Consider the following 17,339-nt stretch of genomic DNA (forward strand, 5'->3'; position numbering starts at 1 on the left):
CTTGTTCTTAATAATACAATAGATAAAATCAACCTCCAAGCAGGAAATTAATGGCTTGGTCTACGTTGCCATTGCTTGCATCCAATCCAGATATGGCCTGTTCGCGGCTGAATCCCAGCTCGACAATCTTGTTTATCGAGCTTGTGGACCAGCGTGACGATGTTGATGACTGTGATGCTCCTCCCAATGTCCGAGTTTGGGGTTGTGTAGGCTGGGCAGGTTGATTCTCAGCATGGTGTGTGACGGCGCCTGAGCGGGCACCAATTTCTGCTCCGTCTGCTCCGCGAATGACGGGTTCATCTTCAAACTCGTCTTGGAATTCTTTCGGGATCTCGGCTTCTCCCAAGAACGGGACAGCTTGATCTTGGATGACCAATGCGCCCCGTTTAAGGTCGATACAAGCTTGATGGCGTCTCAGCATATCTAAGCCCAAGAGCAAGTCAATGTGTTTTCCTTCCATGACTGTAAAGGAACAGGGCAGAAACATAGATCCAATCTTCAACTGCGCCGAATGCACCCGTCCAATGATCTTGGCTGTGCCCACTCCTTTGGCAATACCCCCGTAGCGTTGATCGACGAGACGCATAATATTGCAAGCTGCTGCACACTCGGGCGACATGATCGTTACTTGAGCGCCGGAGTCGACGAAAGCTCTGATGGGTTTTCCGTTCACTTCGACTGGAATGTACAGCATAGTCACGCGGCCGAATGCTGCATTTGTTAGCCGGCGATCTAGACAATAAAAAAGTAGACGTACACTCTGGGTGATGCTCCATAGCATTATGCAAGTTCTCTGTGACAGCCTGCTGTCGAATAATCTCTTCAATCTCCCGCTGCGCATCGATATTGAATGGGTCGGCGTTAAGTGCTGCAATTTTTGCTTCCTTCTCACGTTCCAGCTCCTGTTCCCTCCGCTTCTGAGCAAGTAAGACTTCCTGGAATCGTCGAGGATCTTCCGCCGCAGCAGCCAAATCTGGATTCTGACGGCGCACGGTCTCCATAACTCGCGGGTCACCCAACAAATTCAAACGCAGAGTCTCGGTGTCGAATAATGGTTGTTGTTGCTGTTGTAACTGCTGCTGTCGCTGTAATGCCTGCGATCCAGCTGCAGGGCCACCCAGACTCCGTGACGTAGGTTGAGGCCGACCCCCTCCGACGTGAACCAGCAACATGTCTCCTTCGAGTATCCCCACTTGTTCTAGCGTCTGAGCATCGTTGCTGAGGAGTTGATTATTAAAAACCAATCGCTGTGCGGAAGGGGGTATGTTGGAATCGCTTTCGATGACGGCTTTGAGAACTTCGAGTGTCATGTCGCCGGCGACATCGAGGGATATGATGTCGGCGTCCGACTGGTCGGGCTTGATGACGCTCACGGCGATGCGCCTGTTTATTAGTACAGTGTCAAAAATATGGGATAAGAGCGCTCACATCTTGACAGGCTTGGTAATATCCCTTGTTTCGCTTCACTCTTGTTTGACCAGATAACGATACGCGGAGGGAGCGGTCGACGGATAATCAACGCGATGGCGGGGTTGTGTGATGACAATACGCCTGAAACGAGCACGGAGAACCGCAGAAAAAGGCGATGGCTTCAGTTGTAACAAGGATGCAAGAAAGAAGGCAGAGATGAGCTGTTATAACCCAAAAGACATAGTTAGTCAGCGCAGAAAGAGCTCGAACTCGACAGACTGGATTGTTGTAGTAACGTCACTAGCGTCGACGCTAGAAGCAAGAGGTCCGAAAGGGATATTTAATAGCGCGTAGTAAGACTGGAGGACTCCCTGTCTGCACTTATTTAGGACGGGCGCTTCAAGGGCTCGACACCAAAGGACATGAGCAACAGGGGATGGGAGAGGGTGTAAGTTGTCAGTGGTTGGGGAGGAGAGTGAGCAGAATGCGCTCAACAAAAGCGTGGAGAACAGTTCCGGATACGGTGAGGTGCGTCTGGCGCGATGAGCCTGCTGCAATTTTTATGTGTCTACCTTGGATAGTTGATGTGGTGGAGTCATTTAAAGTAAACAAACCGACTTTCTGTTATTCGAGAACGGTTTTGATGATTATTTTTGATTGTCTACCTAGGTACAATGTGATTAGCGAGATGACGTCGAGCGCATAGCGTTCACCGGGGTTCTCCATCCACAGGCCCGATAAGCCAGAATCTATGAAACTTATGATTAGTCCTTTAGCATGGCGAGAACCGGCCAATAAAGAGAAACTGCGGCCTTCTAGAAATGTTTCATCTGCTTGTCATTCATGTGATCCGAGCGGCAGATGAGCCGATGAAACGGGCAAGGACTTGAGCTTATGCAGACATTGTCTTGCTTACATGCGCGGATGTTGCACAGCAGCCGTATGGATATGGTCCAAATGTCACTAATGTACCTACCAACTTAGGTATTGTCAATGTTGTCCGCGTCATCATCGCCGTTACCTGACTCGAGTATCATCGGCATTCTGCCGGGAGAATATTCGATACCAATTCGATAATTAGTAGCTTGATGATATATATCCCTGAAAAGATGCGTTCCATTCAGTCGGGTCGTGTTCACTGCCAGTGTGTAACCACCAAGAACACATGACCGATTATTTGAACAGTCTACGAGGTAATTGATGCGTGACAATGATGGTGCAAATGATGTTAAGGCCCAGATCGTGTGTAAATTATGGCTCAGCCTTATCGTGGGGTAACCAATTACGAAGAATACCCGCTCTTTCCAAGTCCCGTATAGGTAATTACCGTCATAATACGTTCCGGTCACCAGATCTTCCTCCGCTTCGTTTTTCCTCTTCTTTTTCCTCTTTCTTGGTTCAGATCTAGCCTGCATTTGTTATATAGAGCACTGGGTTCGATCTCCTGGGTTCATCACACATCGTCATTAACACGTTACAAGCGTACAGGAGATATTTCTCGGTATCTCGTCGTATTTGATTTTTGCCTGCCGTATCGATACGTACAGCGGGGTCCAAGCTTTGATTGCCCGGATTTGTGTATCTTTCAGGATTTGCTTCGGTTCGCCTGGAAACACCATTCGTACGCATACCCGGACTTGAATACATCCATCTTCGTGTATAGCTCAGTGACTCATTGCAATTATTGTTTCACTCAGACAACAGGCCTTTCACGGTCAATTCTTTGTGAAAATCATCGCGACCAAATCAATCCCTTGCAATCACCGACGAACAACCAACACGAAATGACGGAAAACATGGCATCACCACCCGCGGAGAGCGGACTCGCCGATGCCGACGAGAATATCATGAGCGCCTCCACCGCCAGCGAATTGACACGAATCTTCAACAGCGCCGGCATCATTCCCGGACCTGTAGGCGGTTATATGTCGTTCAACCCACACGGACACGACGACGATGACGATGAAGAAGAAGTTGAAGATTATGTTGCGGTCGATCACGACGATGCACCTGACTACTCATATCTGTTCCGACGACCATCGCAAGGAAGGCAGCGCACAGCCTTGGACGAGCTTTATCCTTTTACGAGCGTGTTGACGGTGAATAATGTCGAGGATTGCGTGAAGGTAGAAGAAGTTTTTCCAGAACATGAGCGGGCTTCAGAGGATAAGGTTTGTTGACATGTTGATCCTGGTCGAAGTAGTACTAATGTTGTGAAAACGTGCAGTTCGTGTATCGTCTCACAAAATGTCCGGAGTTGAGTTTGGGAATATTCTCATTACCGATCCTCGACCAGGGCGAAACTAAGCCTCGACCGGAGTTGATTGCACACGTTATTGCGACCCGCACATCATCGCAACGAGTCACGGAGGAATCGATGAAGATCCCCGAGGATTGGCAGACCAACAAGCGCAGTCTTCCAGACGCCGGCGAAAAGAACTACATTGGACATGAAGATCAGGGCAGCACGGTGGCATTGCATTCGCTTGCCGTCAAGGCAGAGCACCAGAAGAAGCGGGTTGGTTCAACATTGATGAAGTCGTATATTCAGCGCATCAAGGAAGCACAAATTGCGGAGCGCATTGCGCTTCTCGCGCATGACCATATGGTGCCGTTTTATGAGGCGCTTGGATTCGAGAATCGTGGGCCAAGTGCTTGTACATTTGGTGGTGGTGGCTGGTTCGATATGGTGAGTGTTTTTTACCAGCCGGAGACGACGACTGCTAATGGTGCATAGGTCCTTGAATTCCCCAAGGATCAATTAGATGACGAATGATCGGAAGGATGTCTGGAGAAAAATCTCGTTCAAAAGAAGTCTTCTTAAACATTTGGTCTTACAACTTGGAGAAAATTGGGTACGGCGTTACGAGTTGCTTTATATACACGTTTGCTTGCTTTCTGCTGGTTTCATTTTTTTTGGGTTTTGATCGTGTGACGGATGGATGGCATGGGTGGTGAGGGGTCTATGCATGGTTATGGCCGGGGTGATACATTTGTATAATAGGGTTGATACCTAGTAGCTTGAGCTTATGAATGTTTCTATTCTCTATTCGCCTTGCCTGAAGTGAAGTCATTCATGCGTATCGAAACCGTCCTCCAACCCAAGCACTTTGCAAAGATTTCAGTGTAAATCGAGTTTCATCAACCATTCAATTGTCAGTCGATATGCCATCATCTACAATAAATAAATAAATAAATAATCACTTCTATCTAGGTAGTTTTTGACTATATTTTTCAAGGTGATCCTGTTCGAAATATTCACTCGGCTAAAACTGCCGCACAAAGCCGTTCACCGCCTCGCGAAAACCTTCTCTCTATGGCCCTGAGTGTCCCGCTTTCCGACCCAATCGATTAGAATTTTGATACGAATATTTTTTTTTCCTTCCTCACTTATCAAGACCATCACATCAACACAGGCTTGGACAGATTGTTTCGCCAAACACTTGTCCTCTGCCCATAATGAAGACCACATGGAAGGAGGTTTGTTGATTAAATAAAACGCCAAAGATAATTTCATGCTGATTGATTCTGCTAGATCGCTCCGGTGCCGACCAACCAGGAATTCCTCGATATCGTCCTTAGTCGCACACAACGACGACTGCCGACCGTTATTCGTGCTGGTTTTCAGATTAGTCGTATTCGAGGTATTTCTTTCAAAGAACCCTTAATTTTATCGAAAATGGCATACTGACGATTGAAAAGCATTCTATACGAGAAAGGTCAAATTCACATCGGAAACTTTTTGCGAAAAGTTCCAGGCTATCCTCGATGGCTTCCCTCGCTTGCAGGATATTCATCCTTTCCGTACGATCCCCGCTTACCTATGTCTTTCTGTATAAATGGTATTTGCTCGATCGGCTGGCTAATGATAACCATCAAACAGACAAGGATTTGATGAACACATTGTACGATGCAGACCATTTCCGAATTGCGCTTGGTCAAATCTCCACCGCCAAACATCTCATCGAAACCGTCGCTCGCGATTACGTTCGACTGATCAAATACGCCCAATCGCTCTTCCAATGCAAACAACTCAAGCGTGCTGCGCTCGGTCGCATGGCCACAATCTGCAGACGTCTCAAAGATCCTCTGCTGTATCTTGAGCAAGTCAGACAGCATTTGGGTCGTTTGCCATCCATCGACCCCAATACTCGCACGTTGCTGATTTGCGGATACCCAAACGTCGGAAAATCTAGTTTTTTGAAGAGTATTACTCGCGCCGATGTTGATGTACAGCCTTATGCATTTACGACGAAGAGTTTGTTTGTTGGGCATTTTGACTATAAGTATTTGCGGTTCCAGGCGATTGATACTCCTGGTATTCTGGATCACCCTCTTGAGGAGATGAACACAATTGAGATGCAGTCTATTACGGCCATTGCGCATTTGCGGTCGGCGATCTTGTATTTCATGGATTTGTCGGAGCAGTGCGGTTACTCTGTTGTCGATCAGGTCAAGTTGTTCAACAGTATCAAGCCTCTGTTTGCGAACAAGCTTGTTTTTGTTGTTGTCAACAAGATTGATGTCAAGCGTCCTGAAGATCTGGACCCGGAGACCAAGGAGTTATTGGATAGTGTGTTGAAGCAGGGAAATGTTGAGATGCTTCAGCTGTCTTGCACTACCACCGAAGGCGTGACAAACGTCAAGAATGCCGCTTGCGACAAGCTCATTGCAGAGAGAGTGTCCCAGAAACTCAAGGCCGGTACCAACAGCAGCGGAAATCCAAGCGGACGTCTTGGTGAAGTTTTGTCGCGTATCCACGTCGCACAGCCCATTGGCGGTGTTCGCGAGTCATTTATCCCCGACGCAGTCAAGAATCTCCAGAAATACGACAAGGAAGACCCCAACCGCCGAAGACTCGAACGCGATATCGAAGAAGAGAACGGCGGCGCTGGTGTGTACAGTGTCGATTTGCAAAAGAACTACACCCTTGCCAACGACGAGTGGAAATACGACAAGATACCCGAAATCTGGAACGGCAAGAATGTTTATGATTACGTTGACCCTGACATTGAAGCCAAATTGGCTGCTCTTGAGGAAGAGGAGGAAAAACTCGAAGCAGAAGGGTTCTACGACTCGGACGACAGTGTCGAAGACGCTGAGGATGCCGAAATCCGCATGAAAGCAGACTTGATCCGCGAGAAGAAAGCATTGATGAAGAACGAAGCCCGCTTGAGAAAATCGCTCAAGAACAGAGCCGCTATACCGCGTAGCGCCAAGGCGAAGAGACTCTCGGAGATGGAGAAGGCTCTCGATAATGCTGGATACGATACTTTTGATGCTGTCACCCGCGCACAGAGTCAATCACAACCTTCTCGCGGCCGTGCATTGAATCGCGATGGCGCTGATGGTAATGGTGACGATGCAATGGATGTTGATTCCAACAACCCACGCGACGCAATTGCGCGCGCCAAGAGCCGCGCTCGCAGCCAAGCAGCCACGAACAGATTGACAGACGGCGTCACAGACACCACATCGCGCAGTAAGGCAGAGCGATTGACCAAGTTGGGACAGAAGAAGATGAATCGTATGGCGCGCCAGGGTGAGGCTGATCGTCACCAGACCGTGTCGTTGGCGAAGCATTTGTTCTCTGGAAAGAGAGGTATGGGCAAGACGCAACGTCGTTAGTTCTTGTGTCGCTGTCTAGGTTTTATACATATCAAAAAGGTAATGGATGGGCGTTTGTGGTTTGTGTGGGTTATGGTCACTGTTTACATCCTATTCGTATGTTCTAAAAATGTCATGACTGGTAGATTTATGAACTGAGTTTTTTTCTTTATCTTCCAAATACAAGCGACGCTCTACCTACATAGTAGTCCCGAAAACGCGCAAGGGGCCGTATCGTGCGACCCCTACGAATCACAGTAACAACCACCCTATTATCCTCCGAATGAGACCTAGGCTGCGCTTTTAGCTCTGCTTGCTTGGAGATCTGCTTTTGATGCCTGTTTGAAATCTTAGGAGTTACTATAACGCTATTTTAACACTATAAATTAGCTAGCTTAGCCAGCTCTTGCTCGTCCTTGAGGCACCGCTTTTCCGCAGCCTCTTTGTTGGCGCTGTTCACGTTTTTCCTGTCGGATTTGAGTATTTGTGGCCTTTTTAGCCTCTTTGGCTTACTTTTTATGCTATCATTGAAGCTTTTTATTATCTTTACGAGCCTGCTCTTGCACGGCTTCATTAACTTTCTAAGAAATAATATCACAAGCTTACTGAACCTTAGTAGGGCTCATAAAGAGCGCTCCACCGTCTTATTCTGAAGATAAACCTAGTAATAAAGACTTTTTTTTTTTTAGCTTTTATGCTTCTCTGTATTTGTAAGTCTATGACAATATCAGAAAATTTAAGGATATTTATCTATGGTGATAAAGGATATGGCACCTAGTGATAATTGTCTATTAAAGGGATGGTGTTGCGGCGTTGGTATCTATTATTACCAATTTTCTGTATTGTTTTGTAATATTTTGCTGAGTCACAGCAAAGATAACGACAAGCAAGATTTTGGGAAAGCGTGAGACTGATTGTGAGAATCTCTTATGGATCGAGAGCCAACTATCATGACATTTGCTGTCACTGCATTATGGTAAGAACGATGGGACTCATTCCCACGGCAACTGGTACGGCAGCCTATAGGTACGTTAAGAACAAAATAATCATATAATAATATTATGATTTCTTAAATAGATCTATAGTGATATTTCTTTTAATTAAGTCATGAAGGGCTTGAACTCTTTAATTTCGCTGGTAAGCCTGTGACAAAGTTTGTACGAGAGCATCCATGTTGGGAGGATGTCCCAGGAACCTTGTCAACATCTCCAGTTCGTTCGCATGACTTCCACCATACTCCAACACTTCTTTACGGTACTTGGCCCATGTCTCTATATTGTAGGGATCATTGGTGAAATATGTCTGAACGATATCCTGGGCTATAGCCGTGCAGCTGTCAAGTGAATTAGTCCGTGAAGTCTCGCTATTAATTGGGGCGAGGAATTGAAGCAACTTACCATAGATATCCATAATAACACATGTCGTAGCCGTTTGTTAGATGATTGAAGGTTACAAATTCGAAACCATCGTTGCATAGTGAAAAGTCGAAGCCTTCAATCTCCTTGCGGAGGTTGTAGAAAAGTTTCTGTATGTCAAGATCTGCAATCTCGTGTTCATTGCTCAGGGAATGTATTTGAAGATCGAACATAGAAATGGACCTGAATTTGTTACCCTAACAGTTTTGATAAAGAAGAAAGGCATGTTAATAACATACAGCTGACGTAAATGGAAAAGAGCCCGATTGAAGTACCGATGCTCAGCGAGCTTTTCTATCCAGTGATCTGGAATCTCTCTGGGCAGATCTGACTGACCGGGATTCTGCTTGCGCCATTCAAAGAGATATTTCTTATCGAGCGTTGTATAGTGGCAGCTGAGTTTTTTCAGAACATCTTTCTTCCAGCACCAGTTCTCGAGAAAGCTGCTTGGCAATTCGACGAAATCGAGTGTTGTTTCGTAGCCGTGGAAGCGGACGTATTCGGTTTTGGAGAGGATGTCGTGGAGGGTATGACCCATTTCTGCAGGATTAGTATTCTCTGTTAGACAGATGCATATAACCTCAACTTTGATACGTGCTTACCATGAAAGAGAGTCCAGATTTGATGATGCTTGAGTAAGACACATGTTCCTGGTGTCGGAGTAGGGAAGGAGCACATCAAGATATTCGCAGGATACTTCCTAGTACCATCGGGTCGAAGATAGCCCTGAAGACATTAGTTAAAATCTCAACTCTACAAAGAAGGGTAAATGATGCGTAAATAAGTTGACGCACAGCCTGAAGATTGACAGCTTGGTTGCCTCTGAACTTGTACTTGCGCCAGAGCAAGTCAAAATACAAATAACCAATAAATTCCCCATCCTTCGTATCCCACACAGAGTATACTTGTATACTGTCATGCCATATCACATCGCCGGTACGCATGTTATCGGGAATTGGATCAAATCGAATACCAAACCATGATCCGAAAATTTCCAGCATTTTGGTTGCTGTCGTATCAAGTGGGAAGTATTCTGCTATTTTCTCCTTGTCGATCTCAAAGTCCTGTTCGACTAAGCGCTCGTAGTATCTTTTTTCCCACGGCGGAAAATTCTGCTCTGTTTTCTGATCGATGGAGTACCCTCTTGCTTGTAAGTCTGAAAGTCTTCGGCGTTGTAGTATTTCGATTTCTGCCTTGCCAAGGGGACAAAGGGCCACTTGTAGACCTTGTAGAAAATCCTTCAGCCACTTTGTGGTCATCGCCATTCGCTCCGTGAGTTTCAGGTCCGCGTAAGTCGCATATTTAAGGAGATGTGCTTGCCTGGCACGGTTGGCGATGATCTTTTCGAATATCGGCTTGTTCTCTCCCAGCTTCAGATTGTCCGCCAAGTACATTTTCTTTCGGGTCTCTGGGCAATGGGCATAGGTCAAAACCGCAATCGTGCCGCCGTTCGAAAAGGATACGAATTTTCCCTTTGTCTTCTCTTTTTGACTATCGTTATCTGGGTCATCTGTAGCAATATCATCCTTCCACTTCGCTAGTTCACTCTCGGGTACACCGTCCAACTCGTCTAAGGTGAACCATATTCCTCCTTTCTCTCTTGCAATATTCTGATGAATCTCTCTCTCTAGTTGCAAGATCTCCGAGTTGCGTCTCTGGAACTCTTCCAGCTGGACAGGCCCAAGCAAGCCGTGTCCTGCATGCTTGTACCGTAAAAGCTCCTTCTCTAGTAAATGTTGCGATTCAGTATCTAGTCGATTGAAATCGTCTTTCGCCCTAGCCGCTTGCAAAAGCTTGAAGAAACGTCCATCTGCTGACCATTCTGTCTGAGCCTTGATATAGAGTTCACGCGCCTTGTCGTATTCCGCCTGAGTTTCGAGACATGGAGATCCATATTGGAGCATTTCGATCATGGCAAACTTGCCTTGAACGCCATTTTCGACTTCGGCTAAAGGCTTCAGCACGTTATCAAAAGTTGCTGTCTCTGGAGTGACTGTTTCTAAGGTCGTAGCGCGAGCGACGTTGTATTTGTCGACTATGTCGCGCATTGCTGGGACAACGACCTCTGTTGCTAAGACGCGGGGGAGAGGCTGTGGTAGTGACATGGTTCAGTATTTCTCCAGTACCTAGTTCCCGAACGAGTCACTCTAGGCTACAGAGAAAATTTTATGGATAATAACGGGAATGAGAGTGCCTAGGCACTAATGTCTGTATTGTGTTGAATGGGGGATGTAGCTCTTGCAGAAGAGAGAATACACATGTACGTCCGAGTCAGACAGGGGCTTGTAGCAGCAATATCGCTGACATGGAATTTTGTAATCAATGAGCATTGAAGGAATGTTTGTAAGAGCGAATAAAATGGATCTAATTCGTTCAAGTCTGTAACTAGGTATAAATTTCAGTCGGACGCGTGAGCACAATACAAGGATGCTATTGACAAAGAAACGGGGAACATCAATATTGACCCCGCTTGTTTTTTGTACATCTGGCGCCTAATTCGATCTATTGATTGGTCAATAACGATTGATATTTAGACTTGAAGTCAAGAAATTTCGCATTCTTGCAGACAAGCCTGCCAATGGACACTATCTTCGAGCACCAGGACTCATCTGATCACACCCTCACATCTTCTTCGATGCACAAAGATACACTGCCCGACGAAATCAGATAGAAAGACCCAGAGAACGCCTCAATTAATTTAAGTCATGCATATTAGGAGAGAAAACTGTGACGCCGTAGATCGCAGGAGAATCCACCGGATATAAATGACGTGGACTAAGTCAGGAAAAGTAAAGCAATGCATATCGAGTGGAAAACTTCACGTCACCCGTTAACACAGGCAAGAAACTAGACGTAAAAGACGTAGTGAGTACCAGCGAAGCCCCTCGACGAACTTGTCATCATATGGCTGGGTTTTCAAGAAACAGAGCCCCAATAGTTTCGAAAGTGTATAGGCCCCTAGACCATCTTCTCGGGCGGGACATGAATTGTCCTTATCCCCAGTGACCATTCAGACAAACGTACCTGCATACTGACATTGCTAGACAGATTCGTGAACACCAGTACGTCGGAAGTCCTAGATTCCACACGCTAACTGGTGTCATATCCCTAGAAATACAATCAAATACAGGCAGGCGTAGCAGCCCCACGAGGAGGCCATTGTTCAAAGTTGCGGTTGAGTAAGCTAATAGCTTGGGGTCGCAAGTGTATAGCGGTTGTCATCAAGCGCAAGGAAGGTCAGTACCGTATAATTGTCAAAGGTGCTTCAGAAATTCTTCTCGGAAAGTCGACCCCCGTTATCAATAAGATTGGGAAGATGCGTTCAGGATGAGTGGCTGATAAAAGATTACCTGATTCGGCAATGAAATCTACTTTCGCTCCAGTACTTCACGTATGTCCATGTTTTTGGGTGTTTCGCCAGAACAAAATGCTTCAAATTTAACTCTTGTACAACTCATGCCGCTTACTCAGCTGAAGGATGGACGTCGTACACCTATGCGGCAAGCGGCACGTGGTTTAGTAGCCCTAAGAACTTATGGCCTAGAATCAGCAACAATATACAATTATTCCGAACCGTAGCGTTGTACAAAAATTATTGGGTGAGACCCGGTGTGGGTGTTGATATGTGTACAGCTTGAGGTCAACATTTATGAACAAGTATGTCATCAGTCGCTTCAAGTCACGAACTCATTTGTAGAGATAAAGTATTTCCGTGAAAGGTATGTGGAGGCACCTTATATTGCGGTGTATAAGATTGAATAAACAAGATGATGCGGTTTGTCATTGAATGGCTCACATGTAACACCAGCTGAAGCTCAATTTCTATCTAGGTATTCGCTTTAGCCATCAAGTGTGATTACATGATTTACTTCCCTCTGGAAATGGCCCTAAACACTTGTCGCCACGAAGGAATACAACTATACCCTCTAACACTGTAAATGGGGTTTTGGTCAGGTTGAGCTTTGCTGTTACGTGAATTTCGAGGCTGAAAATTTTTAAAGCAGGGGACCTCCGCATCTCATGATATTAACTAGCACAACAATTCTACATTTTCGGTCAAATATCCCTTAGTAAATTCGTCAATCTGTCTTTCAAAAACTGTATTTGTGGCTTTGGCGTCGCAGGAGTCGTCTCGTCATTGCCGCCCTTGAAGTGGTTAAGCTTCGTGATGATGTCGATGATCGCGTAAACCCTGGCCGTAAGCCATTCCTCAAACTCTTTAATTATTATTGACCGTTGTATGAATACTAATTCTGAATGTAGCTCCTTCAACTCCGTACAAGTAATTAAATCTACCCTGACGCAAAGCAAAGATGAACGGCTTAATTATAATCTGTCTCTACCTTGCCTCTAAACACGACCCCGGAATTTCAGCAACGTGTCAAGAAGTAGAAGTCTCCATATACCTGGATCTCATATGTTGCTCTACTGTGATACCTTTTTCGGAAGGGCTATCCAGCGGCTTTAAGAGAAAGTCAAGATTGCCATCAAAGAAAAACGGAACAGAATACCGATCCTTCCCGCTGGTATTTATCACTCGATGGATGGTGCTTTTATATCTCCCACTGGTCCATCGTTCCAGCATGTCGCCAACATTGACGACGTAGGCCCCCTTCTGAGGTGGTATGTCTATCCACGCATCATTTTCCGGAGCCTTTACTTGTAAACCTGAGCCATCTTCCTGCAAAAGCAAAGTGATTGCTCCAAAATCGGTGTGTGCTCCGGCACCTACTAGTCTTGGGTCGTCGCTGGCGGGATGAGGGGGATAGTGTAGCAGCCGGACGCTGGCGATAGGCTCGTGGCAGAAGTCTTCTAATATCTGAGTGTTGAGGTTCGCTAGGCCACGTGCAAGGATTTTCATGACCTGGTATGCAAGATTACAGATTGCATCGTGGTATTTTAATATGGGATCTTTGAATTGTGCATCCGGGATGATTTGAGTAGGCCAGACATTAGGATATTCAAAATTTCGATACGGTGGTTGGCGATTTGGAACGTCACGGCCAACGAAGTATCCCTTGCAGAAAGGACTCCGTGAGCATGAGATGACAAATTGTTGAAGCGGGAGAATAATATTTACCTCTTTGAGATCTGGTTTGGTGCTTGGATCCAAAGCCTGAGTTCCAATTAATTCGTAGCCTCTTCCCGGTGAACCAACATAGTGTTCCTTGATTTCCTGAGGAAGGGAGAAGAAGCTCTTTGCTCCTTCAAATACAACTTCCTGGAGATCAGGCGAAATCCCATGACCGATGATTTGGAAAAATCCTACTGCCATACAAGCATCCTTAATCTCCGAGACTACTAATTCTGCCTCTTTGGACAAAGGATTGGTAAGAAAACTGGATATATCAACGGTGGGAATGAGCACTGGACTATTTTGGTGTGACATTTGGCTTAATGTTTTCTCGAAGATTTATGGGTCATTTGAATCATCTCAAATATCAAAAGTCCGGATTGAACAAGAAGTTCGTTCTCCTTATGCATTATTTGTAGTAGCATTATCAAGAATCCGTTCAACGGCGTTCTCCGATAAGACACATCCGGAGAACTCCCCGACCCGAGATAGCAAGAAGCCACGAACTGTATCGCCCTCTACAATCTGGAGTAGTTATCTAAAACCCTCGGCCGAGCCTTACCCCACCGCAAATGATAGATAACAACGACTGTGATCTGACTTGGTTTGCGATAGTTTCCATTAGTCTCACTGCTTCCCCGCACCATTTTTGGCTAGATGTCTGTTTGAGCTCAAAAAATAGAACATGCAATGTAGATCATAGAAAGCGATAGCCATCAAAAGGCGAAGCTCTAAAATGATTGGCAAGGCTACACGGAGAAGCATATGGACAAGTACTATGGAGGAATGGACGGTTTTGAATATATTTTTTCGAAAAAGTACATGGTATATAGATAGTATGATACACATAAAGAAGTGATCCTCTCAAATAGAAGTTACCTCGAATTGGATACAAGCGTCTTCGCCTTACACTGAAACATGTACACATAACCCACAGGAGAGCCACAGAAATGCCCGTGAGAGGCGAGGAGTAACTCGTGTCGGAGTCTGCTTCAGAACGGAGTCAACAATCCTTTGGATCGAGGCAGGGCGATTCAGAATCTCTGACCATCACGATGCCAAAGAATAACGTTTCTCATAACACTCGGTTCTAGGTTGTCGCTTAAGATCGAGGACTTCAACGTTGCTGCGTGCGAGAAAAAACAGTTACAAAAATGAGGGCAAACATCATGTTCAAACAACGGGGTTCTTCCCATGGAGCACGACATAGGTCGGGTCTGAATTCGGCGGTTGCAGCTGAGTCTCGTATGTGTCCCAATATGTTGATCATGGGCAACCTTCTAGGGGCTATCGCGGGGAGAGCTTTAGAGCAGGATCCCAGTTATATCAGATGTTGATGACACTAACTAAACTTCAGGTATGCTGCTTTTCAAGTCCTTGTTATATTTTGACTCGACGTCCTTGTGTGTTGCTTGGCTGTCGAATCTGACACTCAGCGATCTGAGCCAGATTCTAGCCATTCAGATGTCGATGACGATTATTGTATTTCACACCCATTTTTTAGGTTGAAATCCGAAGTAGTTAAGATAGTTCGCCCAAGACTATTTCCAACAGTCTGTTGTGAAATGAATGTTGCATATGCGCTCGCAGCAATCCTTCGCGGTGTTTAGTCTTGATCTGACGACGAAGACCTGGGCAACATTCTTCCTGCCCAGATATATGAGTCCTTTCATGCAAAGCGTGAAGATATTCTGGATACCGAACAGTCTCTCAAGGCCGTTTCTCAAGTTGATGCGTCGGTTGAAAGAATGATAAAGAAGATGAAACCAATCAAGCAACTATTCGCTTGTCATTTCCTTTCTATATCTCGTAGATTCTTCTGCTGGAGACCTTCCTCAAATCTCACCTGATCTGTCAGGGAGTCGTGGAAAGATGTGTCCTCAATGTGTTATTTCGATGACCGAATTCGACTCTCTGCTCGTTGATCGGGTATTCCGAGCGCACGATGGTACGCAATCTTGGAATCCCTTGACATCAGCGGAGAAACCGAGTCAGGGAATTTCATCAATCCCTGCCAGTCACTCTCAAATCCCACAAGACCATGTATTGTGGCCCTAGTAGAGATCGCGAAATGCCGTTCCAGCGGACTTCAGACCAATGAAACCGATTAAGGTAGAGATGTCGACCCCTTGTAAACTTCGGTGAACCATGTAGCGGGACTCAGATATGTTCCAAATGTTGTATTGAAAGACGATAGATAGGTTCCTCAAAGTTGAATGCCCACAGCAACGAGCCATAGTAATATAGATATGACCCATTCAGTGACGTACAGAGCTGACGACCAGTCAAGAAGCAGCATGTTCTGTATTGAATGGAACAGATCCTCCGCGAATCTCTTCAACCCATTCTCCTTTGTTCAAGATCATGTCAAACGTATCGCACCACGACAAACATGAGAGTGACTTCACCTGATCCAAGCTGTGGAATCAATGCCAGAGTTAATCCAAGCACAAACTGTGGCGTGAACCGAGAGCGCTCTAAATTTGAGAGTCGATCGGTTGTGGACTTCTCAAAGGCAAGGTTGACGATCTCTTGTTTAGGTTTGTTATGCTCCAATGCAAAGTTCTCCCCATGTGTACAAAGATGTAGTCGCGGACGCCGAAAGAAACTGTCATTTTGTCGGGCGGAGACACGCTTGTATGTCAGCAGCAGTCGTCATCAGGCTCAATCAAACTCGTAGAGCTCAAAAGAATCGTGTTGTCGCTTGAAAAAATCGAAACACTTCTTTGATCAAGTCGTTTGCGTCACGAGATCACGTCAAAAGCTTTGATTGAGTTCGGCCATATACTCAAATGACGGAGGTATAATATGTTCAACAGCGATTATACAAGAAGGGTTGAGTCTTGTACACCTCTTCAACATATTGCACCTTCACACGTCGTTGAGATCCGAAAGAATGTATTGATGAGACGTCGATGTCCTGGACCTCTCTTAAGTCGCTTTTGAACACGGAGGAGCAACCTGATTATACCCGAACGAGATTACTTTGCTCAGCATTGTTTTCCGCCTTCTCGACGTGAGGGTTATAACGACGGTTCGATGGTATTCGGACTCGAAAAGATCTGGCTGCTTGGTTTAACGCTAGGACCGAAAATGAGATTAGCACGGTTCATCAGAGCAAAGCTGTTGTTCCTTCAAACGATAGGAGGTAACCATACCTTATACCCAGCATTAAACTGGCGCCGCTCATTTTATCACTTTCAGTGCTATCAAAGAAACACCAATGTCGGCGGAGAAAATCGGCCGGGATCCTGGCTTGTAAGACGTGAGCCAACCTGAAAAATATGGTGATGGAGTGAAGGAGACAACTTACCTTCAGGCTCTGGAAGCAAGTATTTCATGAATGGCAGCCAAAAAAGAAATGAGTCCAGTGGCCGTTTTTTGCGCCCAGAATAATGTTGAGCTGCGGACTTATTGACGGGACATACTGCGCGTGCAAGTACGGCCCAGAAAAGTCCCAAGACAGCAGGTAGTTTGGAATCCCAAAAGTCTTCCGTTCCGTGAACCCAAGCGACACATTCACGCTGCCGAAGTACGCACAAATCGAGTATCGTCGATATTGGTATAATTCACCACGATCGATCAACAATGCCGGCGACGGAAAACTTCTCTGGAGTTCATAGGCTCTGTGGATTGCAATCGCGGTTTGCCCAAATGACTCTCCGGCTATCGTATTGAGAAGTCATGACCAATCGGTTCGCCTTGGAATCTCAAACTTTGCAAGGTTTCTCCTGATGTGGTTTTCAGATTGTCGTTTGGAAACGAGGTACTCCACAAGTTGGCGTGTCAGCAGAGCATACACGAATGAGGATAAACAATGAGACAACAAAGAA

The 17,339-nt window shown here is 45.8% G+C and overlaps 5 protein-coding genes across 5 annotated transcripts; 2 read left to right on the forward strand and 3 right to left on the reverse strand.

Annotated features, from left to right (window-relative positions):
• Positions 1–28: 28 nt before the first annotated feature.
• On the reverse strand, positions 29–3,061 carry BHQ10_006063 (uncharacterized protein; the record flags this gene model as incomplete). The annotated part of the gene is made up of 3 exons (XM_040878608.1): positions 29–711; positions 758–1,383; positions 3,042–3,061. The coding sequence occupies 3 exons, from the start codon at positions 3,059–3,061 to the stop codon at positions 29–31; spliced, it is 1,329 nt and encodes a 442-aa protein (XP_040734567.1).
• A 133-nt stretch (positions 3,062–3,194) lies between these two features.
• BHQ10_006064 (uncharacterized protein) lies at positions 3,195–4,186 on the forward strand (the record flags this gene model as incomplete). The annotated part of the gene is made up of 3 exons (XM_040878609.1): positions 3,195–3,581; positions 3,638–4,099; positions 4,148–4,186. 3 exons carry the CDS (start codon positions 3,195–3,197, stop codon positions 4,184–4,186), a joined length of 888 nt encoding a protein of 295 aa, XP_040734568.1.
• Positions 4,187–4,869: 683 nt separating this feature from the next.
• BHQ10_006065 (uncharacterized protein) lies at positions 4,870–7,038 on the forward strand (the record flags this gene model as incomplete). The annotated part of the gene is made up of 4 exons (XM_040878610.1): positions 4,870–4,890; positions 4,946–5,054; positions 5,113–5,214; positions 5,294–7,038. The coding sequence occupies 4 exons, from the start codon at positions 4,870–4,872 to the stop codon at positions 7,036–7,038; spliced, it is 1,977 nt and encodes a 658-aa protein (XP_040734569.1).
• A 1,104-nt stretch (positions 7,039–8,142) lies between these two features.
• BHQ10_006066 (uncharacterized protein) lies at positions 8,143–10,537 on the reverse strand (the record flags this gene model as incomplete). The annotated part of the gene is made up of 5 exons (XM_040878611.1): positions 8,143–8,350; positions 8,415–8,615; positions 8,672–8,972; positions 9,035–9,158; positions 9,227–10,537. 5 exons carry the CDS (start codon positions 10,535–10,537, stop codon positions 8,143–8,145), a joined length of 2,145 nt encoding a protein of 714 aa, XP_040734570.1.
• A 2,276-nt stretch (positions 10,538–12,813) lies between these two features.
• On the reverse strand, positions 12,814–13,821 carry BHQ10_006067 (uncharacterized protein; the record flags this gene model as incomplete). The annotated part of the gene is made up of 1 exon (XM_040878612.1): positions 12,814–13,821. One exon carries the CDS (start codon positions 13,819–13,821, stop codon positions 12,814–12,816), a length of 1,008 nt encoding a protein of 335 aa, XP_040734571.1.
• Between the last annotated feature and the right edge of the window lie 3,518 nt (positions 13,822–17,339).

This window comes from Talaromyces amestolkiae (assembly GCF_001896365.1).
Source record: "Talaromyces amestolkiae strain CIB chromosome Unknown scaffold11.1, whole genome shotgun sequence".
Lineage (NCBI taxonomy): Eukaryota > Fungi > Ascomycota > Eurotiomycetes > Eurotiales > Trichocomaceae > Talaromyces > Talaromyces amestolkiae.